Source organism: Melanotaenia boesemani, chromosome 16, assembly GCF_017639745.1.
Source record: "Melanotaenia boesemani isolate fMelBoe1 chromosome 16, fMelBoe1.pri, whole genome shotgun sequence".
Lineage (NCBI taxonomy): Eukaryota > Metazoa > Chordata > Actinopteri > Atheriniformes > Melanotaeniidae > Melanotaenia > Melanotaenia boesemani.
Genome location: NC_055697.1, coordinates 22167986 through 22193598, shown reverse-complemented (window position 1 = coordinate 22193598; position 25613 = coordinate 22167986). Strand labels below are relative to the sequence as shown.

General features: G+C 36.4%; 1 protein-coding gene across 4 annotated transcripts in view; it reads left to right on the top strand.

Moving 5' to 3' along the window:
• grid1a (glutamate receptor, ionotropic, delta 1a) overlaps nt 1-25613 on the top strand; it is a 255469-nt gene that overhangs the window by 137060 nt on the left and 92796 nt on the right. For all 4 annotated transcript variants that reach the window (XM_042010670.1, XM_042010669.1, XM_042010671.1 and 1 more), the window contains exon 3: nt 17169-17453. In XM_042010670.1, coding sequence (XP_041866604.1) covers nt 17169-17453 — 285 coding nt within the window. The remainder of the gene's footprint in view (nt 1-17168; nt 17454-25613) is intronic.

Here is a 25613-nt window from a genome sequence, read left to right as displayed (position 1 = left end):
CAAAATAGTTGCGTCGGACGGTTCACGCCCCCACGTCGTCCATTAATTTATGATAATGGCCACCTCGTCTGGCATTATCTCTTACAAATTGATGATGGGGATGTAGCAACTGCCCATTGTGACAATCCAGAGTTTGATTGCTTAATCTACTGACTGAGTAATCGGTCTCCTCGTTGAGCAGCAACAGTTACAATCTAAAGGATAAAAGACAGGTTTCTTAAAATGAAGAAATCATTTTTCTTTAAAGGGAAATGTAACAGATGACATTTTTAAGTTGTAAACATATCAAAAGAAACTAAATATATTAATGTTTTTAGGTGTGCTGAAATAGTTTAGACTTTTATTTAATAGCTTTAAACATTGAACATTTTATGTACTTTTCCTTCAGTTCTGATTTTTGTTTCTTGTTTTCTTTATTTTTCATCCCTACTTGCCGTTCCTACACATGCACTATAGAGTAAGTGTGTTATTTGACAGTGATAACTGTGTGAAAACACTGATTAGTAGCTAAGTAGGTGTATATTTAATGAAGTATGAAAGCAAATAATTTACTTCAGGGTGTTTTGTAATCACGTTAGTCAAGTCGTTTCAGCCCTATGTGATACAGTGTAGCTGAAATTGATGTATGCTAATGAAACTTATGAATTGTTGGCATGCACTGCTGTCTGGTCCATTGTTACTACTACTAGAGGTAGTCTTAGTGTGAGACTTACCTTGTGCACTGACAGATGATCATAACTGCATAACCCTCACATTCATTATTATTTTGTTCTGATGTTTGAACCTGTCTAACAGAGTAAAATCCCCCAGCAACACCTTTAGTGATATTTCCACTAACAGAAACGGTAGCTTCAGGAAAAAGGGGAAACACCCAAGGGGTATTTGATAAATCATATTACTATTAGAGATAGTAGACTGAAAGGTACATGATAGAATGGACTGTTTGTGATTTCAAATCATAACCTCTGTGGCTGAGGAGTTGAGAGAGCAGCCCCACAGGACAGGATATTAGCTAACCCCGTACTGACACCTCAAATTGATGTTATCAACATGGTAATAGACCTACTTTAGTCAGCTTCCTTGATGCATTATGGGGGATGGCAGCTTACTTAGCGACTACATAAACTAAATCATATTTCCACTAGATTTTGTCTGCTCACATTTACCTCAGTATCTGCAAGCAGATGGCCTGGACTCTGTCTCGCATGCCATCCGATGAATTGGCACATTGAAAATATGGGACTGTGTCCCTTTGAGCACTAACAGGAGGTACATCTTACATTACAGTTAATATGTCATTAGTTTGAACTTTTCTTACACAGTGGGGAAAATAAGTATTTGATACACCGCTGATTTAGGAAAATTTCCCACTTAAAAAAGACTGGCAAGGTCTGTAATTTTAATCATGGGTACACATCAACTGTAAAAATCACACTGTATGATTTTTAAATAATTAGCATTTTACTGAATGAAATAAGAATTTGATCACATACCAACCAGCAAAAACTCTGGCTCTCACAAACCTGTTAGTTAATCTTTAAGAAGCCCTCCAATCCTCCAGTCATTACATGTATTGATTGTACCTATTCGAACTTGTTACATTTATAAAAGACACTGGTTGATCTGGTTGATCCTGAGGAGGCATGGGGTGATGTGGTAAGATGAGACCAAAATAGAAGTTTTTGGTATAAACTCCACTTACCGTGTTTGGCGGAAGAAGAGGGATTAGTACAATCTCAAAAAAACCATCCCACCTGTGAAGCATGGGGGTGGAAACATCATACTTTGGAGGTGTTTTCCTGTAAAGTGGCACAGGACGACTGCACCGTATTGAGGGGAGGATGGATTCGGCCATGTACTGCATCATGAAATTTTGGGCAACAACCTTTTTTCCTCAGTAAAAGCAATGAAGATGGATTCTTCCTCTCCACAGCAGTGAGTAGTCACTGGGGACTGCTCTGAATGCATCCCACTTTTATTATGCTGAAGGAGAAACGGAATTTTGTAGTCCTAGTTGTGCTTCGTTGGAGTTAAACTTTGCAAGATAGCTTTGGGACAACTTGTTTTTGTACAAATGCAGGACAATCTTGTAAGTTCGTCTCTGTTAAAGTTACAGTAAATTAAACACTTTTACTATTTTGTACTATTGTACTAACTTTATGTTAAAATGGGTATTTTATAAGCTTGCATTTTGTTCACAGTAGTATTTTCAGAGCTCAGAAAATGCTGAACAATGACACTGATGGAACTGAGCTGCGGAAAGAATAATTTACGTATTCAAAGGCAGTTCAGACGTAATTTCTTTGCTTGTTGCAATGTTTGTACAACATGAAAAGGAATGAATTTATTATAAAGAAACAAAAATGGTGTGTTATAAGGTCTGTTCACACATGCTACAGTCCTAATCTTTGTTCGAGTTGTGAATTATTATATCAGCTATTCATATATTGCATTAATTCCCATTGTTAATTTTCAGCAGTGATATGTGCCCAAGTTTAGACACCAGATGTGGAGCATTAAAACTAAAATACGATTCATCAAGAGTCTTTGTGTAAAGGTTTGGTATTTGTAAAAGTCACCTATTAGAAGACCTGAGCTCTCTGGAAGGTCCACAGTTATTAAGAATGTCAATAGACCTGTTAAGGGTTTAATAAACCAGTAAAAGAACCTTAAAATCGACTCGTGAACTGGAAGCCAGTTCAGAGACTTTAGGATGGGAGTGATGTAGACTGTCGTTCTGATCCCTGTCGATCCCCGACATGATGCTGAGTTCTGCATCATCTGGTGCTAAAGTTTTCATTGGGAGACCAGAAAGAAGAGCATTTCTATAGTACAGTATTCTGCATGTGATTGAATCATGGATAAGGATCTCTGCATTGGCTTGAGAGAGAAACAAACAGTCAAACTCTGGAGATATTCTTTAGGTGGTAAAAAGAAGTCTTAGTCAGGTTCTTGATGTGAGTGTATCAAAGATTTGACTTTGAGATTTCAAAGTCAGATATGACTGAGGTTTCTCACCTGTTCTTGTGGTTCTAATGCTAGAGTTTGAAGTTTGTCTTTCAGTTTCTCTCGTTCTTCGCTCCTGTGTCAATAATTAAAAAACCTAAGTCTTTCCCTGATTGAGCTGGAGGAAATTTGCTGCCACACATGATTTGATTTCTGGGATACAGTTAAAAAGGGGATCAGTTGGTTTGTTTTCGTCAAGAGACATGGCAGCATAAAGCTGTGTATCATGCAGTGAGGGGTATTTATGCATTAATATAATATGACAGAGGCAATCTTTTCTTATAGTGTAAAATGCAGTAAATACAGGCTTTTAGCTTCAGAGAGTACATCACTGTCAGCTGCCACAGGAGGGCAAAGCTCAGTTTTGTGCATGAGGTATCTCTACTCCATAATTTACTGTTTGCTTTCTCGTTATTGATGTAACAAATGGAAAATTGTTAAAAAAAAAAAAAGAAATAAAAGGAAAGGAAAAAAAAGTAAAAAAAAAAAAAAAAAAAGAAAGTTTAAAAAACAAAGCAACATGGGGGAAAAAAAAGATGCTACTGATTTAGAAATTTGACCCTTATTCAAAAAGTGATCAATAGTCTCCCAGAACAAGATGGCAAATTGATGATTATTTCAGTTTGACCTTTTATCTGTTTTTTGTAATGGACTGTACAGACAGAGTAAAGACATTGATCCAGATTTTGTAAAAATGCATTTAACAGAAATAATGCAAGTCAGTTTGTCATTCTGGTTTAGACACTGCTGCAGAACAGACATGCTGCTTAATATGGATGAGTAACAAGGTTATTATTGCTTTGGTTCTGGAGACAGAGGGCTTGTCCACATATCAGAATGTTTTTGGTTCAATATGTAGAATTGTCCATCGCCATTTACCATTTAACTTATGTAAACAGAGGACCACATGACTAATGAATAATAGAGAGCATACTGGAAGTTTTGCAGGTTGGCAAAGGTATGCCCTACTCTGCTCTGCCTCTTATTGGTTTATATATTGTTATTTTCTTACCCTAACAGTCTAAACAACTGTCTGGAATGTGTTAATGTCCTTTCTCCGGAGTAAGGATTTTTACTCTGTAGGGGTGTGGAGAGACTATTCAGCTGGTCTTATAAGGTTAAAACAAATTTATGTCCCTTTTCATAACCCCTAAATAGCTTTTATTATTTGAGGATTATTTAAATTATAAAACAACTGGCGGACCTATATTGTACTAAAGGCATTAGGATTGGCAAAATTTTAGTTTTTTGGGATGACAATCTTCGATAAAGAGGTTGTAATCATGTCAGCCAGAGTCAAAACAGAAAATACACGTGATTTAAACTAGTCTTCTGCTTTCAGCTGAAATGTCAAGGTTGGATCCAAGACGGCACATACTGTACACAGGTAGATAAACAAGCTCCTGTTAAAACCGGACAACTGTAAAAATAATTTCCATTTAAGATTTTTTCAGTTTGAAGAGCTTTAACAATGACACAAGCCAAAGCAATTATCTCACGCTTATTACATTAAATTATTGGACAGTAGCAACAGACTTGTAAATCTATATAGACATCTGCACATTCTGAATTACTAAAAAATAAGAGGGAGAAAGAGAATTCCAGCTGACACGATTAAGTCTTGGTCTTGTTTTAGTGTTGAGATCACTGCGCCAATGTCCTTTTAGTCAGGACATTAAATCTGCTCCAAATTAAGGATAAGCAGAAAAGCTTCTGGTTCGCAGACCAAATTTGGAAGCAAATTCTTATCAGTGAAAGGTGCAATAGTTTGTAATTTGCTTTGCTTATTTATGGTTTAAGATAAAGCTTTGTTATCCATGCTCAGTGCCTCTATGACTGGCAGCGACTACTACCAGGTGTTTTTCTATCCTTCCTTAGCTGGAAACATGGAATGTGGTTACTAATGGTCATACATTTTCAAATATTTGAGCTGAACTGTCTAAAAGCCAAAGGGCCTCCATACAAGAGCTCCCAGTCAGTTGGATTTCTGGCTCGGCCATCTTGTGCATGCTGTAGACTGAACGCATGACTTCTGCTTGTCCAAGTTCCTTCTTTTGCATTTCTTTTAGCATATTTCACCATGAAAGCAGGATGCAGTAGCTACTGTGAAAGGTGGCATGACACTGGGTCATTCTATCACTGCAATTAAAGTGTGAACATACTGTTTCTTACATAAATTGACAGTGGATATACTTACACATTCATACATATGAATGCACAATAACATTTATAGTATGTTTTGACACATGCACACTAGGTGATATTTAATTTACTCAGGAACTTGTGTTGTTGGCAGCATGATGCACAGTGTCACCTTGGCATCTATCTACAGTTCTCATTCTGAACTTTGAAATACTGCTTCTTTTTTTTCCTCCCTTCATTGGAAAGGAGTGTGGTGCCTTAATGGACTTGATAATGGGGATCTGTCTTGTGACAGCCATTACTGCCTGAGTTTAATGTGCACTCTCAAGGTAGTATGTTGACATTTTCAGCTTGGCACAACCAAAGGTTTGGCTCGTCACGCATGCTGCACCTATGTGCCTAGTCTTTCAAGGATAATGAGCTAATTTGTTTTTCAGCGGGACAGTGCTAACATTAAAAACAGAGCAGGTTTTATTTTTTTATTATTTTAAAAGAAAAAAAGAAAGTAAGACCCATTACCTTTACATGAAGGGCAATTGCTCAGAATAATACTCTACCTTTGACTAAACATGTTTCAGTTGTAGGAGTCTTAGCTCTTGATGTGGTTCTTGAAACTATAAGCTCATTATTTAATGGCGAAGACTAAAGCTTGCTAAATTAAATAGCAGCTGCCCTTACAAAACAAAAGTAAAAGCACACACTATTCATGTAACAGTCAACAGAATTTACATATCAAACGCCTGTGCTTCACCTGTGACAAAATCATATAGATTAATTATAGAAATAAATGTTTTCATACGCCTGCTCACCTTGAAAGTTACAAATAGGATAACGATTATGATTATTGATTACAATGGTTGTCATAGGTTGTGTGGTTTAAAAGCTGTTTCTGACATCTTGGGTGTTTGGTTTATTTTGTTAAATGATGTTGAAACACCCCCTCCATCAGCTATTTGGTAATCTCTCTTTTTTTGCATTAGAAGCTACAAGGAGCCTGTGAATATCTAATGCTTGTTTTAAAACAGACACTATGCAGGTCTTATGTTTGATGTAATCTGTCTATTTCTCAGCAGAATGGATCAGCAACATATGCCCAAGTTGATTTAACACTCAGTAAGGCTGTGCCTCAAGAAGAGTAATGTCTCTTTAAATAATAGTTGTGGATTTCAGAGAGCTACTTTGCAAAGCAACTGAACACATATCTGCCATCAGGCTTTCATTTGAACACATGTCCAGCTTTGTTCAAGCTGTGGGAACAGGTGGCTGTGATCCTGTGTGCCAACATGTGCTTTAGAGGAGCTGGTAGCTAGCATACTGCAGAGGCTACAGTTATTTTGCCTTGGACCACAACACCAGCCACATGTACAGCACTGAAATTATAGAAGACAGGACTCATTCTTCTTAATTTGATGGTTGTAGACTGCAATACAGACGGTCAAAACATCAACAAACACCCCGAAGTTGTTCTCCATCTGCCTAACAGGCTCATTTGTTTCTGTTACTCACTGATACATCTTGTTGTTGTAACTCTTTAACATGTTCGCTCCCATTATGCCTATTATTCCAAATGTTTCATGAATGGATTAAATAGATCAAAATAATCTAACATGTCACACTGTTTAATTCTAAAACGGCAGTCTTTGTTGATAGGAAATCTAAAAGTGATTTTTCTTGGACTTCACTCCAGCCTAGAAGGAGATGGTAATGCACCTGAAAATTACTGAAAACACCAGATTAATAAAACTGTGTAGTTCATAAACTGTGTACAAGCAAAAGCAGTGATGTAATTTTTTTTTACAGGTTTATTAAGCAGGAGGTATATATGGATTTTTTTTTTTAAATAAATTTCAATCATTGTCAAAATATTCATGCGAACAAGCCAGATTTTCTTTTTTTTCATTTTAAGCTGAGAATAGACATAACACTCCTTTAATTACCTTGCTTATAAAAATGTTTTTGCCACAGCTTAATAGACATGACGGTAAAAGCAACATTAAAGAGGCAGTGCAGTTTTATAGTGTAAAACTCTCATCAGAGAAGTAGAGAAAATAACATTTGTTTGGACATGTCATTTCTGGAGTCATGAACAGAGGGGGAGGGGGATCAGCTAGTCCGACTTGCTGTGGATTAAAATACCACCATCACAGTGCTTGTTTATGTGGAGATGATTCGAGAGGGAGACACAGATGAAGAGTATGTTGACTTTGTGAACTCTTTGGCCATAAAAATCAGAATGAAGAACTTTCTACTTCTTAAAGCCCCATCAGCAAGGTCTAGTAAAAATATAAAGTTTAGTTTTTATTTGAATTTTGTCATGTTTTCATCTGTTTTTTGCCTCACCATATGAAGCTCAGCTTACAGCTAAAATGTGCCTCTAACAGTTTCTTCAATATCTGTCAGATATTAAAGAAACTGATGCTTTTACGAATTTTCAGCATCTCTGTCACTTCTTACTTTTTTGATTTCCAATATCTAATGGTGCGCTTGTACCGAAGCGAGAGTTAGCATAGTCATACTCTGCTATCTCAAAGTGATACCCTGCTTGCTCTATTATGTCTGGCTAAAGCTAAAAAAAATCACTCCAGCATCTGAAAGAGTTGCTCTTGGCCCCCTTCGCTACCTCCTTACACCATTATCACATGAACCACATGTTAGATTCAGACCGTACATTTCCGTTAGGCTTCATGGAAAAGCAGGGCTTGCTCTTTGATACATTTAAACATAACTTTCAGTTTATAACCCAGTCTTATTCTAAGCCCCCACAGAGCTGCTGGATATTTGACCACTGTTTTTGAACTTTGGCTTTGAAAGAAAAATCTGTCTGAGCAAGTAGCAAGATATGTGAGTATATTGCAATCATCCTTAAATTATTTTGCAATATACTCTACAGCTGAAGCACAGAGTGTTTCTCTGAATAAACCTAGTCATTAATTATTTATCCTGCATGTTTGAGCCGTGGTTAGAATGTAGAAGGGCTGAGAAAAACAAAGGCAGGTTGTGATAAGGAACATGCAGGGTGATATTGATGGGACAAGTAAGAGCAGACACAGTGGGACTGGATGAAGAAGAATGACAGGAGTAAGACGTATAGACGGGGGGGCTGGCGATGCCAGAAAACTACAAAACGAAAAATATCATAGCTAATGACAAATCACAAGCAGAGAGCGTAAGAGTTTTTTTAAGTCCATATATTTCACCTCTGTCCTTGTGGTCAATGAGTCATTATCTCGAGAATGCAAGCCAGTCACACTTAATATTTCCATCCAAAACATTCATTGCAAAGCCCAAACACATGTTTACTAAAACAAGGTTGTCATTCAGCATATTTCTGCCAGTGGAGCACCGTGTTCCAACAGGCATGACAGCATGCTAAATGGAAAATGGTTAATCAGCCATAAACATACAAAAAGGGGAGGGGGGGCAAATTTATATACACAAACACACATGCATCAGCACATCTGCTAACTTTGTTATGCACATTAGACTGACCGTATTAGCCCTGGAAGGAACAGTGGTAGTGCTGAGCACACAACAGAACACATGGCAGAGAATCAAATGCACTCTGAAAAAAGAAGGCAGCAGAGAGATAACTCAGAAAAGAAAGGTGGGGAGCCGGTTAAGTAGCTTAATTATAATGCAGTTTCAAAGTATTTGTCTTATTGTTCTAACAGACAGAGATAATGTAAGAAGTGAATTAATAAGCTTTCGTGTTACAGGCTGAGACTCTCCTCACATGTTTGCTCTGTGAAGTACATCAAAAGCTCAGGGCTTTGGGGAACATCGTTCAACAGTTGAAAGTAATGCCCAAAGACATGGTGGGTAGTATTTTAGATTTGTGTGTTTATGTTTTTTTTTTTTTGTTTGTTTGTTTTTGTTTGTTTTTTATAATAGTCTGATGGCATTATCCAGTGTTAGAACGGCAGTCTGTGACTCAGCAACCTAAAATGTGTGCATTGGTTGTGTCCTCTTTGTGTAACAATTTTGTCCTTTTTTATTTTTTTAACTATGTTCCCTATACACGCAAGAAATGAAGCTCTCCTCCCGAGCTGCAAAGATGTGCAATGCAACGCCATTTTTCTTTCACATCGCCCTCATAGCAGCTGCTGAAAAATATCCTTGAGCATAAATTTCAGAGCACAGCAGCTATCTCATACTGTAAGCTCAAATGTCAGAAATGATAAGAACCAGCTTTTAAATGTTTGAAACATACAGGCACAGATGAGGAGAAATGAAAGCACTTCAGAACTATTTTGATTTTCTATGAAATCATTTTTTTTTCTTTAGTGCAGCTGTTTAACATATTACACCCTCAGTTTTAATACTGTATTGTAATCCGCCTCATTAAACCTCACAGTTACACTACTGAAGCTTGTCTGTGAAAGATGCAGCTCAGATAACAGTTAATTAGAAATATGTCCAGTTTTTTAATCTAATTTTTCTTCTGTACTCTGTTTCAAACAGGTCAGTTGGGTCCAGCTCAGTCATGTGAAGTTTAAGAAAAAGCTTTTTTCTATGGGACAAAACTAGATTTAGTTAACTTAAAATAAAAATATAGACATGTTTCATTGCTATAAAGGCATCAAAATAATCATTTACTCATCCTTTTTATTCTGTGCCTGTTTTTTCTTGAGTAGCTACCTGATCTTATAGTGACAGTGTAAAAGCTGCTTTTGTGCCGATGGCACAAAACTGCAGTTTCATAGTGAAAGTTTAAAAACTGTTAAATGCCAATGCTTTCCTGACTCCTCTTTTTAATAACGTTCATGCAAATTTTGTGTTGCTACGTCACAACATCCATCTACGACATTTTGCTACATGAAGCCAAAGATGTTGACAGTGTTTATTTGGGTAAGAATGGCCACAAGAAAGTAGGAGGAGATGGGTAAGAAGTCGAGGTTTTTTATGACCCATCATCATTAACATTAACATTTTCCACAGTTCTTTCACTTATCATGGTTCAGCTCATACTTCTGATGGTTAGGGTTTAGAATTGAACACATTTAACTATTTATGTCTCAGGCTTCCTCTCTTGTCACAAGGATGTTCTACAACAGTAAACATGCTAGGGATATTTTATAACTGATCAGCTATATGCCGCAACGGACACCACATAATACAATGTTCTTTCTGTCTTTTTCTCTACTTTATTTACTGTATCTTATTGGACAGGTAACAGTTAACAGGATGCAATGAAGTGAAATTGTAAATAAACTATCCTCTATTCTCATTATTATATCCACATATACCCACAATGAATTATATATTGTATATAATAATAAATAAATAAATTATATATTATATACCCACAACCTTAAAGATTGTACTGTAGATTGTTATGTTGTGAATGGCATTATAAATGTATATGGAGACAAAACAGTCAGTTGGACATTCAGGTTCCTGATGCAATATTTAAAAGGAGGTTGTTTTGTTGGGTTGTACTGCAGTGAACACACAGGACCTACTTTCATTGTATCCACTCCCTGAATCTTAACAGTCCACTGTAGTAAGCCTATTGCTGCTATTCTACCTGTCAGTTGTCTGGAGGGGATAATTTACTGCAGCGAAATACTCCATCACAGTTCAGATGGCATGGGCAGCCTTAACATCAATAGTATTGACAGGGATATGTACTTTAACTCTTATCATAGGCTGACAGCAGGAGAGCAGGTTCTGGAAAAGAGCCGTGGATGTTTATCTTCTCAAAAGACAGCGCAAGACAATCTTAAGTGAGTAAAGGGAAGGGATGGAGAAATGATTCATTGCTAAAGGGAGTGCAGTCTTTGGTCAAGCTGTCATATTATACTGGTCTCGCACACTTCTCCCATCTTTGTGATGAGAAGATAATAATGTTGTAGGAAGCTACTTAAAGCAGAGCAGAGTAGCCCATTTTTAAAGAAATGAAACATCAATATAATCTATCAGAAGTGTGTGAAAGGACCATGAGCTATTATTTTTGTGTTTTATTAACAGCATATAATATGATGAAGTGTGTGTTGGCTGTATGTAAAAAATACCAACAGGGTTGGGTAACAATTCATAGCATAATAATGTTATGGCTAACACATAAAATATTCATATAACATTCATGAAACAAAAGACAAATCAAAAATCTGCATTTGAAAGAGTGGTGTTGTTGTTGGAGTAACATTTGTGTGATACCTGAAAACAAACATTGGTTTGATTGCTTAGCAGGGCTGTTGTGCTTGTCTTTTGGAAGCTGTGTTTAATGAACTTTAGGCACCAAATCTACTTGGTTAGGTGTATGTAAAGATTCAACAGTGCCGATTTGCCTTGTGTCAGTAGTGCTAAATATCTCCACCTCTCTGTGAAAACTACAGTGCAAGAGCTAGTCTTCTCTTAGCTAAACATATTGATCTTTTAATGTTTTTATCAATATTCTGCATTCCCCTAAGTATCCAACTATTACCTTATTGTGCAGTTGTTTTTACTCACATTTTGACAGCAATACGACCAAAAATAACAGAAGGTGATTGAATTCATTGCACTACATGACCAACTCATTTTTGTGGCTGGGTTTTGTTGTCTATTGGAGGTGTTAAAAATTGTGCCTTTACATTGGAAAACTATATATTTGAAACAGGACTACCTAAGCTGTGCAACAACTTTGTCCACCACCTGTGAGGTATTAATTTCACTTAATTTACTTGTTATTATAACATTAATATTATTTATTTGTTATTATTATAAATCCAAATCTATTTTGAACATTGAATCTAACCCTGTAGTTTTGACTTGCTTAACCATATTACAACCAAAAATGCAGACGGTGACGTCAAGGTTTGAAAATAAAGGAAATGTCCTAGTTAAACACAAGACTTGAAACAGTCTCTCTGATTAAAGTTATGTGTTTTCGCCTTTTACTCTTCCATTGATTTATTTAAGTTCTTTTACTCATGCATGCACTAACATCTGAACTACACAGAATTTTGATATCAAGTTGATATTAACATATGTCAGGAGTTAATTGTCTATGCAAGCATATGTTAAATCAATCATTGGTCTCCCAGCAAACAAACTTTTTTTTTTTTTTTAATTGTAAATAACATTAGTAATAACTGTTAAATTGTCATGTTTGTGCTTAGCCTAAAAATAAGAGTAATATAATACTGGCAAAGCCTTTTCAAGCATCTCCATGAATAATATAAAGTAATGAGTAAAGTAGTGACTTCGAGTCACATATTACAATCTGTCTCAATTAGATTAGAGTTGGACCATTGTCCACCTCAGGGGAGAATGATGTTGATGATGTTTCAGGATTTAAATGACTCCTTCAAATCCCTGGATTGTCCTCAGAGTCAAACTAAATGAGACTGCCTTATTTAGACTATGAAATCACTGGGACAAACCACAATTTATGCAATATTCAGTGCAGCAGTTGTTTTGTGGTTTGTTTCATCCCTTCATATTACATTGGAAAAATGAGGGCAAGACACTGACATCCAGTTTTCATGGGAAAACAGATTGTGTGGCAAAATGCTGTAATGACTTTTTTTTCAGCCTGGTATCTTGATAATTTTCTCCTTCCGTAGGCCATCTGGATGTAACTGAACTGATCTGATGAAGCGAGGACTTGTGCTGAAAAATGCCACTTGCTTTTGTTGATCATTTTTGATCCATATGCCAGATGTCCTTTTTCAGTTACATACTGCCTGTGATCTCTCAGCCTCTTCCCCCATTTAGTCATTGCTTTTGCTGAAAGTTGAGAAAAGATGCAGGATTTCTTTGTGATAATAACTCTCAGGGTTTTAAAGATATGCAGTCTTGATTAGAAATGTTTAAAGATACAGTTATACACTTACTATATCCATTAGCCGTTGATTTGTTGATCATCACACCCGCTGAAGAGGCATACATTTTGTTCTAGATTAGTAAAAAAAAAAAAAAGAAAAAATCCTTCCATTCCTTTCTTTATAGGTTCTTTTAAGAAGTAATCTCTCCTTAAATATCAAATCCAGGCATTAACCTAATTATTTAAAATATAATTGCAGCAAGTTACAGCATGATTTTTGGGTACTTTGCATGCATTTGTTGCAGAAGCGGCTTTTCTTTTAAGTTGCATGTATAAAAATTGCTTCTACATGCTGATGTTAAAAAGCGAGCACAGAATGAATGATGGACTCTGTCCACTTCAGGGGAACATTTAGGACTCATTATTTTACTATTATCATCTTTGCCAATGACTATAGAGAACTCCTCCCTCCTGTCAGTAGGTTGTCTAAGATATAATGTGCTTGGGGTGAACATTATGAAGCTAAAATGACTGCAGAAGCACTTTAGATACAGTTTGCGAAACAGTGGTTGAGAGATGCTCTTGGGACTGAAGTTCTCTTGGGGGGCATCACACAAAGAAAAGTGAAAAAGAGAAGTTCATTTTAGGTCTGTGACACTCTGTATCCTCTTCACTGTGAGATCCTGTGTCCAGCCACTGGGTTTTCAGTGAAGCCACACCAATGATCATAAAGCGCCAAAGCAAAATCTACTTATTATAATTTTGTCATACTTTTTGCTTCTGAGTTTGCATGGCATTTTTTTTTCTTTTGGATTTTATGTCAAAACATTTAGAAAATGTGTTTTCCAAAAGGAAAACACATTTAGGAATTTGCTAACTGGTGCTTTTCAGTTTATGGTGCCATCATGCAAATACCATACAGATTCCAATAAATAAATTCCAAAAAATACAGTTTGAAACTTTCATAAACACAGAAAAGCAACAAGTTCTCACATTTACAAAAACCTAAACCAAGAAGTCTTAATTAACTAATTATGAACTAATTAGGCAATACTTTTTCCATATCTGATTGATGCACTTTTAAAAGGTGGCATAGAATGCATCTTTGAACTGGGTTTCAGGCCAGCGTGGCAGCGTGAAGTTTGTAGTGTGTAGGCTGCATCTAAGAAAGCTAGTAGGAGAACCAACAACAACACTTCAGGAACCAACTTTGTCCATTTTCAGTGCAGAGTGCAATGCATACTTTACTGCAGCCAGCATCTCCATATACAATAACAGAGCGTCCTGCAGATTTGAATTGCTGTCAATCACATGACTTCCTACGGTGCATAATATTCTCTTTTCATGGTGCACCAAAGAATATTTGCCAAGTGCCCCCCCTCTGCACATGTTGGCATACGTATATCTGTTTTTGTCTCTCCCACCCACATACAAACTATAAAATGCTCTGTGCCTTGGAGAAGAATGTCATCTTTCTTGCACTTGAGAATTCCTGCAAAAAAAAATCCAAATAGCCTTTACAATTCTTTTGTAAGCTTCTTTTTTTCATTCCATGTTGTTTTGCTCTTTTTTTTTGTCTTTTTACTTCCACTGCAGCAACTACAGTGCATCTTTGTCTTCCTCGGATGTCCTCTTACTTACCTGTTCCTCTTCAGTATGTTATTTAGTTTCCCTCTTCTCTGTGGCCTCATGATTTACAGTACTTTAATGTAGTCTTGTGCTTGCAGTCAGCAGATGAAATCGTCATTTGTCACATTAATAGTCCTTCCCCTGTGCCATATATATCTCACACACATTCTCTCACACATACACAACCCTTATTGCTTCATTCAGAGCACCCTTCCTCCTAGAGTACCATGCCCTTTCTCCCTCCTAACTTCCTCTCCTTAGACCCCCCCTCTCTCCTTGATGTGGCAGTGTTGTTGCTTTGTGCTAAATTTAGCTGACTCTAAAGGAGACTTTTGAATTGGGCTGTAATGTGAAATACGTTGAGAATGCATTTTATAGATGATTTATACAATATGCTGTTTGTGCATAAGTTATAAGAAACCTGCTATGTGAGGAATGATTTGAATTTTAAAAGCAGTTTTTTCTATTGCCTGTCCTGTGTCTAATGGAAAATTGGACAATCCCTGTAGTAGATGATTATGCAGCTCATAGCAGAGCTAGAGCATTAAATTGTATGCAAATAGAGTATTCTTCATATAAACTGTTTTTTCAGTTGGATTTCTATCACTTTCACTTTGGTGGTAATTGTTTTTGTGTTTTCCATTTTATACAGTTTTAGAAAATATGCAAAAAAAATGCATTCATGCGTTCACAGTCTGGGAGAGGGTTGGCTCTAAACAAAGTACTTTCATTGCATACTTATAATACTGTGTCACATGGCCCCTCACATTACTTTTCAAGACACAAGTCACCATTTTATAGTGTTGATCTTTGACACTGCTAAACTGCTTTACTGAATACTGACTATTATCTTTGTGCAGCAGAAGTGAGCCAAAACTAAATGGTATTCTGTAGCGCTGGGGTATCAGCCATGTTGACACTGTAAGACTGGAGGGGAAGAGGGGGATATACACCTGATTCTCAAGCATGAGACTCATGTTAAAGTACAACCTTGACATTATTGGTTTATTAATTACTTTTATATCTTTATTTTGGCTTATGTCTTTGTTTTGCTTCCCTGCTTCAACAACTGCTGTGATCTACCAACTTGGAAAACCCTGAGGTGTTTTGGAGGTATCATCTCAACATTCAAAATCAAAGCAGCAAACTCTGGCTCAAACAACAGTATGCTAGCGGGGAATGATCTGGCCCATGAGATCAATTTGGCAACTGTGAAGACATTAAGACATTAACTACAACTGTATATAGTTTTTTATGTTTAAATTGAACACATTTACAAAATAGACAACAACTTCTTATCTTTTGTATATGACATCTTAATAGCTCTCTTCAGTTTGTATGATTAGATTAGTCAAGAGGTCAGGATTCCCACACAGATGTACAAATATCTTGATCTACTGGGATCTTTTAGTTGTAATAAACATAAAATGATAAATGATAAAATTATGCAAAATATTGTTGAAATAGCACTTTCTCAAGAAAATACAGGTTATTAATAATTTTGTTTTGAATAGCTCTTTAAATGTAAACATCTTCATAATGTACTTGTACTTCTTTGTAGTACAACAAAGGGAAAAATGTGCAGCTATTTATAGTAATTATACTATTATTTTACTTGTCACAAATGAGTTTCACACACCTGATATATGGATTCAGAGGAAATATTGAGTCTAGTGACTAACAACCTGAAAAAAAATCAGTTTTGGTTGTGCAAGTTAACTTTGAAGGTTATTGTTCAGATGTCAGATAATACAAGAGTAAATAACCAGTAAGGCAGAACACTGCAGCCCCATGTCACGCAGCAGCCATTAAATATTTAACATAATTTAGGCAGAACAGCTTTTCATGCAAATTTTTGGGATTAATGTTGAGAGTGGCATTTTCATCTTTGAAATATATTTTGCATTCTACATCCTGCCAGACATGTTGACATGAATGAAGAGGATTTAAAAGAGAGTTTGCTTAAATCACAAATAGAAATGTAGAAATCGTAAGAACCCACCAGACATTACAAGCATGTGTCTGCTGTCTTAATCCCTGCTTGTTTACAGATTTCTTTACATGCACATACATGGGGAGGGAGAATGTGAATGTTATGGTCCTCTAAGGCTCCATATCCTGCTAGAATATTCTGTGTTTTCAGTTTACAAATACTCCATCTCAGTCTGTTCTGTTTTGCTAAGTCTCAAATCTACTGTTTGAAAGTGACTGTTACTTCTGGCAAAAAAATGTCCTTTTTATCAGCTGTCTCGCCTTTGTCTGTGTACAAGGATTAGAAGATGCCCCCCGCTGAATCTTTAATCTACATATTATAATTCGGTTTAATTTTGAGCCCTCTATCCGTTCTGTGATCTGCTCCCCACCTGCAGAGGCTCAGATTTAACCCTAAGAAGGACACAAGGAGCAATGAATTTTTATGTTCATTTTGATATATTATTTAAACTAAAAGTTGTTTTTTTTTTTTTTTTTAAGAAATCTATATTGTCAAAAGAAAAGTATTAAGCAAAGTGTTTTACCTAATCCTTTCGTTCTCCTCTCTAAAGCTGACACATGTAATTTCTTACATTCCAATCCATGTCAGATCTTTTTCACTCCCTTTTTTGTTTTTATTCACAATTTTTTCTCTCTCTTCTCTTTGCAGCTTGTGAGTTGATGAACCAGGGCATCCTTGCTCTGGTTACATCCACAGGCTGTGCAGCTGCAAGTGCCCTGCAGTCTCTAACAGATGCAATGCACATTCCCCACCTCTTCATCCAAAGAAATGGAGATGGCGCACCCCGCACTGCCTGCCAGCTCAACCCCAGCCCAGACGGAGAGAGCTACACGTTGGCTGCCCGTCCACCTGTTCGAATCAATGATGTCCTCCTTACCCTCATCTCAGAGTTGCACTGGCAGAAGTTCATCATCTTTTATGAGAGCGATTACGGTGAGTTGGGAGAAGTGACCTGTTGATCACCAAGTATATATCAGAAACATGACATTTGTGTATGAGAGGACATTCATTTGAATGTAAATGTTTCAGAACCATCTCCGGTGTTTTAACGGCGATCAGGCTGCTGAAGAGAAGTCATAATAATACTTAGAATTCATATGTTGAGAGGAATACATGAAGTGGGAACTGAGATGAAAGAAATCTTCTCTCCTACACACACATACTTACTTGACTTGCAAACCGTTAAAAAGTAAATCAAAAGTTCTGTGAAAATTGGAGGAAAAACAAGATCTCATTGCTGCATTCACCATTAGCAGCTTCTTTATGAAGAGACAAGTCTGAGTTTAATTGGCTCATTTGCGGCACCCTCCTTCTGTGAGGGTGTGTTCCAACAGTACTCAATCTATTCTCAGATGTTCTCCACTTGTTTCTTTATTTCTATCATGACATCCCTGTGGACCAGACCTTTTTTGACCCATTTGTGACTAGAGGCACTGTGGATCAAGGAATTATTGGCAAAGCAAAGCGACAAAGAGAGCAAATAATGCTGCGTTCCATCCCTCAGATAAGTCTTAGCCTCTGCTGGCTAAGCTTTTTACTACTCTCTTCAAGAGTGTCATGAGAAGAGTGAATAAATCTTTTATTTTTTAAGCCTGGAAACATTTTTTGCTACATTATACGGTCTAGTCAAGCAGGCCTTTACTTTATTTAAATTAGAGTTTGGACACCATGGTGCAAGATATGAATGTATATTATATGAGGTGTCATAGTCAGACATCTGTCCTAGGAAATGTCTCTGACATCACCTCCCATTGTAAAAGATGCACCCTCAGTATTGCGTTAATTCAGTGAAAACCACCATGGAAGAGAACCTGTCTGTGGGTCATTGTGACAGCTGTCTTACCGTCTACCTGCCATCGCTTTCTGACTGGTTTTCTTTCTAAATAGTTGGCTTTCTGTTCGTCTGTCAGACGAGCTAGGTCACCATGTGTCCTACCATCTGTTTTGCTAGACATCATTTGATCGTCTTGCTCTCAGTCTTTTTCTAGCTGTCTATCTAACCATCTTACTTTCTCTTTTTTTTTCTTATGACGAGCTGTCTCCTAAACCAGCTTTGTGTGCATTTCTGTAACTACATTGGACTGTTAGACTAATTAGCTGTCTTTCTTTCTGCTTTGCTGTGCTGATTGATGGATGTGTGCATTTTAGCTGATTTTCAGCCATTTTTGGTTTGTTGTCATAGACGTCCTTTCTCTTTCATATATCCAGTTATGATTTCAGATAATCCATGCTACATAGTAGGCTGTAAGCTGAAACTAGCAAACTACAGATCAACTGTCTAAAAAAACTGAAAGTAAATTGAGTATTTTTTTTTAAATAACTTACTTTTTAAATTTTGTTTAGGTTTAACTTTATACAAAAAGAAGATTGTCTAAAATTCAAATGTAGCTTTTCAGTTTTTATTCACCATTTGATAGATTTTTAATCCAATTGTCAAGGTTAAAGCGCTTTTTTGAGCAATTCAAAATGTTGTTTTCACCTAGATCAGAGGTCATCAACAGGGGGATGTAATGGTATTAGATTAGACCATTCTCAATATATATATATTTTTTTCTTCTTTTTCTTCTCCCGTTTTCTTCTCCCAAATTTAAATACATATGAACATGAATCCAACTTATTGTAATGGGTGAATGAACTGAAGAAAAATATGTTAAATTTCAATAAGAAATGCACACATTCAGCATTGGATTTACTAAAAAAGAAAAGAAAAACGTTGGATTTACCTGAAAGGACACAGATGGACTTGAATTACCAATGTGTGTCAAATGTTTTGCGCTGTGCACTGATGTGCAATGGCTGTTTTAAAAAATTGGATAATTATGCTGAGCTTAACAAACTCAACATTTCTTTACAAAGTGAAAATAAACTTGCCATTCAGCTGTATCATCTTTCCTCTGTTTGAGGCTCCTTGGGCTGAAGAAGGTTGGAAGACCCCTGACCTAGACTGTATATAAAAGTTTTTGTTACCGCTTGGTAGGTCACGTGAAGCCAAGAAGAAACTGACTTTTAGAGAAACACCACCATTGGCAGCTCGGTGACATCGATATAACCTTTGACAGATTTCCATTTAAACTTCCAGTTAAGTCCAGTACATTTTATAATCATAGTGTCATTAGCTGAATTCATTCCTCCTGATTTTTTTATTTATGATACTTTTAAAAGTAATCAAGCAATTAAAATAAATATTAGATCTGAAAAACAATTTTTTCCAGTCGGTATTTAAGGACTCCATCACTTCTAGCTCATAAGATGTTGAGTTGGCAATGACCAAGTGTCAAACACAAACAAGTGGGTGAATAAACAAATGATTGGTTTCTCTTTGACTGGCTTAAAGAATAAAGAAGTGACACACCCAGTTGGAACCATGCTGAATATTTTTATTTATATTCAATATTAGTCATGTGTAGCCCCTCTCCACCTCCACCTGATGGCAACAGTCAATCCAATGATTGCATCAAGGTGTGTTTTCTATGAAGCTGCATTCCTTAAATTGGCATTAAATTCCCTTTCCTCTCTTTTACTGACTTTCTTTCAAATGTTTAAAGAACATTTGTATCTAAAGCATGCAGATTCAATGTATTGGAACCCGGCTGATTTAAACACTGACATCTGTTCGTTTGTTGGACTGTTTAACACTGCATTCATTTAATTAAGGGACACTGTAGCTAATAAGGATCCTCATCGTGGAACAGCCAACATACCCTGTGGTGACCTGCACCACTGTCTGCCGATAAAAATACTCTGTATATCCCTGCTTACTTGTTTCCTCTATTTGCACTTAAAATGTTTGAGTGGACGGAAACAGCTGCAGCTTTTCACTGTTTTACTCGCCCAAATGTGTGTCTGCATGTAGTAAATGTTTCTTTTTTTTTAAACAAAAGAAAAGAAGGTTTGAAAGAAACCAGGCGTTCCTAAATCTACTGTGTTGTGTAACACAAGCAGCCATACAAAAGAATATAGTTAAACAGAGTTGTTAAAACTTGTAATATTTTAACTGGAGTATAGATCAAAAATAATGTAAAGAAGATCACAAAGAAGACTTTTTTTAATGTCTAATTTTATTTTAAATACATATTTTTATTAAAATTTGACAGGGACACAGCATAAAAAAACAATACCTAAATGTCAGATTTAGCCAAAGGGCTAATTTTCATCTGTTGTCCCTGGCCAGATCTTACAAAGGCTAATCAGTTGTTGTTTACAAATGCAGATAAAAAAAAAAACAAACAATCAAGAGTGATCCAACTGAGACCTGAATTAATAAAAATGTATTTAAAAAAGATCAACCTCTGGAGAGCTCCTTTCCTGTGTTCTCAGATACTTATAATTACAATTTAGGCCTATCAGATGTAAACACAAACACTGTTACTTTGCCACATTTAATTGCTCCGTCTTATTACATTGCAACCAAATTAATTATTGACTTGGCTCTTGTAGCTTAATTTATAAACCCTAATTGTGATGCACAGTATAAAGTTAAATCACTTTGTTCATATAATCACAACCTGTGGAAGCAATGATGAACATTTACACATTTTTTTTTCCGTCAGGATTTATGTTACGTCACAAGAAGACATAACCCAGGTCCTGAAATGTTTCTCACCATCAAAGCTTGAGCTGTTTTCTGTAAAATAAAGTAAAATAGGAACCACTAAAACATCCTTACACACACATGTCCTGTTATTACCTTTTTATAGACGTAAGGATGTAACACCTACTGACCTGACAGTCAATCTGTTTGTGCTTAGATCAAAATCATGAGCTCTAAGACCTGAAAATGCTATAACCTGAATTGCAGAGGGTGAATTACTGTTCAGATCATATTGGTTCCTACTAAATCTTCAATTGTGCATATAAATTTGACCATGGCAGTTCTTTCAATGTGTCCTGTCAGATTATTCTACAGACATAAGATTATGTTTCCTGTCTTCTTTTATCTGTTTACTATGTATAGCATTAAGACGTGATATTAGATTAATGTCCATGATATCCACATATTTTATTAGTTTTATTAGCATTAGTTAATGTACAGAACATTTTTATGCAATAACAGTCTTTATATATATATATATATAGTTGTAGATTCAGCTCATGTTTCACACTAAATGAAAAATCACACCATCTTAAGTCAACATATTGTTTTTTTTTCAAACTGTATTTACATACAACCAAAAAAAAAAAAAAACTACACAGACGTATATCTCAGCATAATGCATTGAAATGTTATGTTATGCAACCATTCCAACCAGCTATGATATATGATGAACCGTATAATAATGTCATTTCTTTTTCCTTGGCTGTAATCTGATTTGTTGATTGACGGATAAGGAACTGGGCTTATCTACTGTAGGAGCACCAAAGCATTCAGTCTGTGTATCTCCATCTAATGGAATAAATTATATAAATGCCTGGAAAAACTCATGTTCAATTTTAAAATAATCTTGTTCCAGTGTAGGTGTTTCTGTGTTGGTGTGTCTTTTTTTATCTTCATCTTTCAGCAAAATTAACATATTGTTAGAACCTACTATAAAAAGACCTGACATTTCTAAATCAGAGGCGTTATTGCCGTACTGATGCCATCTTTTCTTGTAAAGTGGGCATGAACTTTGCGTGATAGATTTGTTTGATAAGGGCTAATTTGTTGTCAGCATGTTGGTTCTGGATTAGTCTGCACAAGATGTTGGAGAAAAAGAGAGGAAGCACTGACTTGCATGTAACTCCAAGCATTGCATTGTAAAAAAATCTGTATTTGTAAAACAATTATTTCCAAATTAACATAATAATTTCTCATATGACTTGAAACCTTTACTTTTAAATGGTGTAATGAAGACTAAATTCCACATTAGGAGTGCACCAGGTCAGATATTACAGTTTGAACAATTGGCTTATTTGACCTCAGGGAAAGTATAGTTCAGTGTGATGAAGCGTGTCAGGGAAGCCAACTCATTTCAGTCTCTACCAAAGCATCAGCTAAAAAAAAAAAAAAGCACATTATGTAAACAATTTCTAAAGCTTCACTTGTGTTTTCATTTGTCACTGTGCATTTTCAACACATAATTTAATTTTCTGTTGTGGGATGGTCTTTCAGAAGCAACTTAAATCACTTTGCCCTTACGCTACACTTTCTCTAGAAGAAGCAGGATGACATTGGATTATAACTGTGAAACATCATTTTGTAGTTTTCTCTTTTATTGCTTCAGGCAAATGAAGAAAAATATTTGATAATGTTATAACAGCCCATTGATGACCAACAGAAACTTACAGTTCTTTCCTTTTTTGTTATCTTTATTGTGCATTGTTCTTTTTTTGTTTTGTTTTTTAGTTTCCTCAGATAGTCATAGTTTTGCTGGTTTAAGCTGGGTTATCTGACATTTCTTAAAGGCAGTCTAATACTTAAGCTTTATATTTGAAAAGGCAAAAAAAAAAAAGATGCAGTGCTGTCAAGGAAACAAAGCTCATCCCTTCAACTGAAAAACAAACCTCTGCCACTTTTACTATCAAGAGCCATGCAGGCTCTGTGCATGATGTGACCATTCCTCTCAAAGACAGTGGGTAGACAAGAAATGAATATACATGTACAGACATGGACAAAATTAGCACCCCTCTGTTAATGAAAGAAAAACCCACAATGGTCACAGACATAACTTGAAACTGACTAAAGTAAAAATAAATAAAAATTTACTGAAAATAAACCAATGAAAATCAGACTTTTTTTTTTCTCAATTGTTGTTCAACAGAATCATTTAAAAAAACAAACTAATGAAACAGGCCTGGACAAAAATCATTTCAGCCTTGTTACTCAAATCTGGTCTTTATCACAGAGTTCACACCAAGCAATTCAAGCTTCCTCTCAGACATCACCTATCAGCAGCAGTTTTGAACAACCGGTTTCTCAAAACATGAAATATCATATTTCATGTCTTTTTTTTCCCCTGTTGAGTTTTTCTCAGATTGATCTAAAAACAATCCTCATGTGACAACAAATGGATTTTGGCTGACAGTCTGAACTAATCCTTAATGACTTAATGAATTACTGTAGTGCCAACAGAAGGTCAGTGCTGCCTCTTATTCTGTAACATATCTCTGCAACTACTATGCGGAATGCTTCAGAATTTACTTGTTAATTGTTCCTTTAGGAATTACGCCAAAGAGAAGGGTAATCCCCTGACTAATCAGCCGCAACATTAGAACCACTGAGAGGTCAAATGAATTAAATTGATTCTCATTACAAAGTAGTGTTTTACTGGAAAACCCTGACTTTCATTTTGATGTAGCATGCACCACCTGCCTAAACATGGTTGCATAACAAGCACACACTCATTGTAATGTATCCTGTAACAGTAATGGGGGAGAACACAACCTACATGACCCAAGTGGCAGATTGAAAGATCTAATCTTACTGAATCCTCGTGAAATGTTGTAGATATTTGTGTCTTCCATAGAATAAATAAAACTGCTAGAAAAATCTAACATTAAGCTAAAATGGTTAACATGCTGGCATTAATATTTAGCTCCTTTGGTATTTCAGGTTCACATTGCTTTATTTGTATTGTTTTGTAAATGTTGTTCAATGTGTGTTGAACAATAACACATTTGTAAATATCTAGAAGGAAGTCAGCTATTGATTCTGTTAGGGTGGATGGACAATGGATAGACAAACCGTAAACAAAAGCTTCTGTAAAATTGCCTTGTCATTTTGACATAACAAGGACAGCATAAACCATCCACATTGGACCAATACCAGTTTGCCTACCGCAGCAAAAAGAACAGAGGATGCAGTCTCCACCACTCTGCACTCTGTGCTCACACATCAGGTCTATAACAACGCTTACGCTCAAGTGGTGTTTGTTGACTTTAGCTCAGCATTAAACACTGTCATCCCTTCAAAGTTAATCTCTAAACTTGGAGATTTGGGCATCAGCACCTCCATCTGTCACTGGATAATGGACTTCCTGACCAACAGGTCCCAGCATGTTAGATCAGGACACCTGCTTCACCACCATCACACTCAACACAGGCGTACCACAAGATTGTGTACTGACCCATTCCTGTACTCCCTTTTCACCCACGACTGCAGGCCTGTACATGGATCCAACTCCATAATCAAGTTTACAGATGACACAAGAGTGAGACAGCTCACAGGAAAGAGATACAGCATCTGGCTGCTTGGTGTGCTGAGAATAACCTGCTCCTTTTATATATTGCCAAAAGTATTGGCTGACCCGTAGTGACTCTCATATCAACTTAATAAACATCCCATTCTTAATCAGATGACATAATCAATATGACGTTGGCCCTCCCTTTGCTGCTATAAGAGCTTCAACTCTTCTGGGAAGGCTTTCCACAAGGTTTAGGAGTGTGTTTATAGGTATTTTTGATCTTTCCTCCAGAAGTGCGTTTGTGGGGTCAGATGCTGATGTTGGACGAGAAGGCCTGGCTCTCAGCCTCCACTCTTATTTATCCCACAGGTGTTCTGTCTGGTTTAGGTCAGGACTCTGTGTAGGCCAATCAGGTTCATCCACACTAAACTCACTCATCCATGTCTTTATGGACCTTGCTTTGTGCACCATTGTACAGTCTAGTTGGAACAGGAAAGGGCCATTGCCAAACTATTCCCACAAAGTTGGGATAATGGAATTGTCCAGAATCTCTTGGTATGCTGAAGCATTCAGAGTTCCTTTCACTGGAGCTAAGGGGCCAAGCCTAGCTCCAAAAAAAAAAAATAAAATAACCCCAAACCATAATACCCCTCCACCAAACTTTACACTTGGAAATCATCCTGCAGTCTCTGTTAGAAAACTTAGCAGATAATCATCAGTAGCACCCGCAGGGCGATGTTGATAAAAAATAAAGCTGAAGCAGACAGTTTTCATCATCATTCTCATGTTTATTTTTGTGATTAACTGTTAAGCCTACAATGTCATCAAATAATGTAAAATGTCAATCATATTGACATTTTACACGTAGAATATAATTTTTGCTTCATTGTTTGCTCTTGGACAATTTAATTTTATATTACATATAATTTCCATTTACACACAATTGTCTCGATGGCATTAATGCAAGTTGATAATGCCATTAATAGAGTCAGTC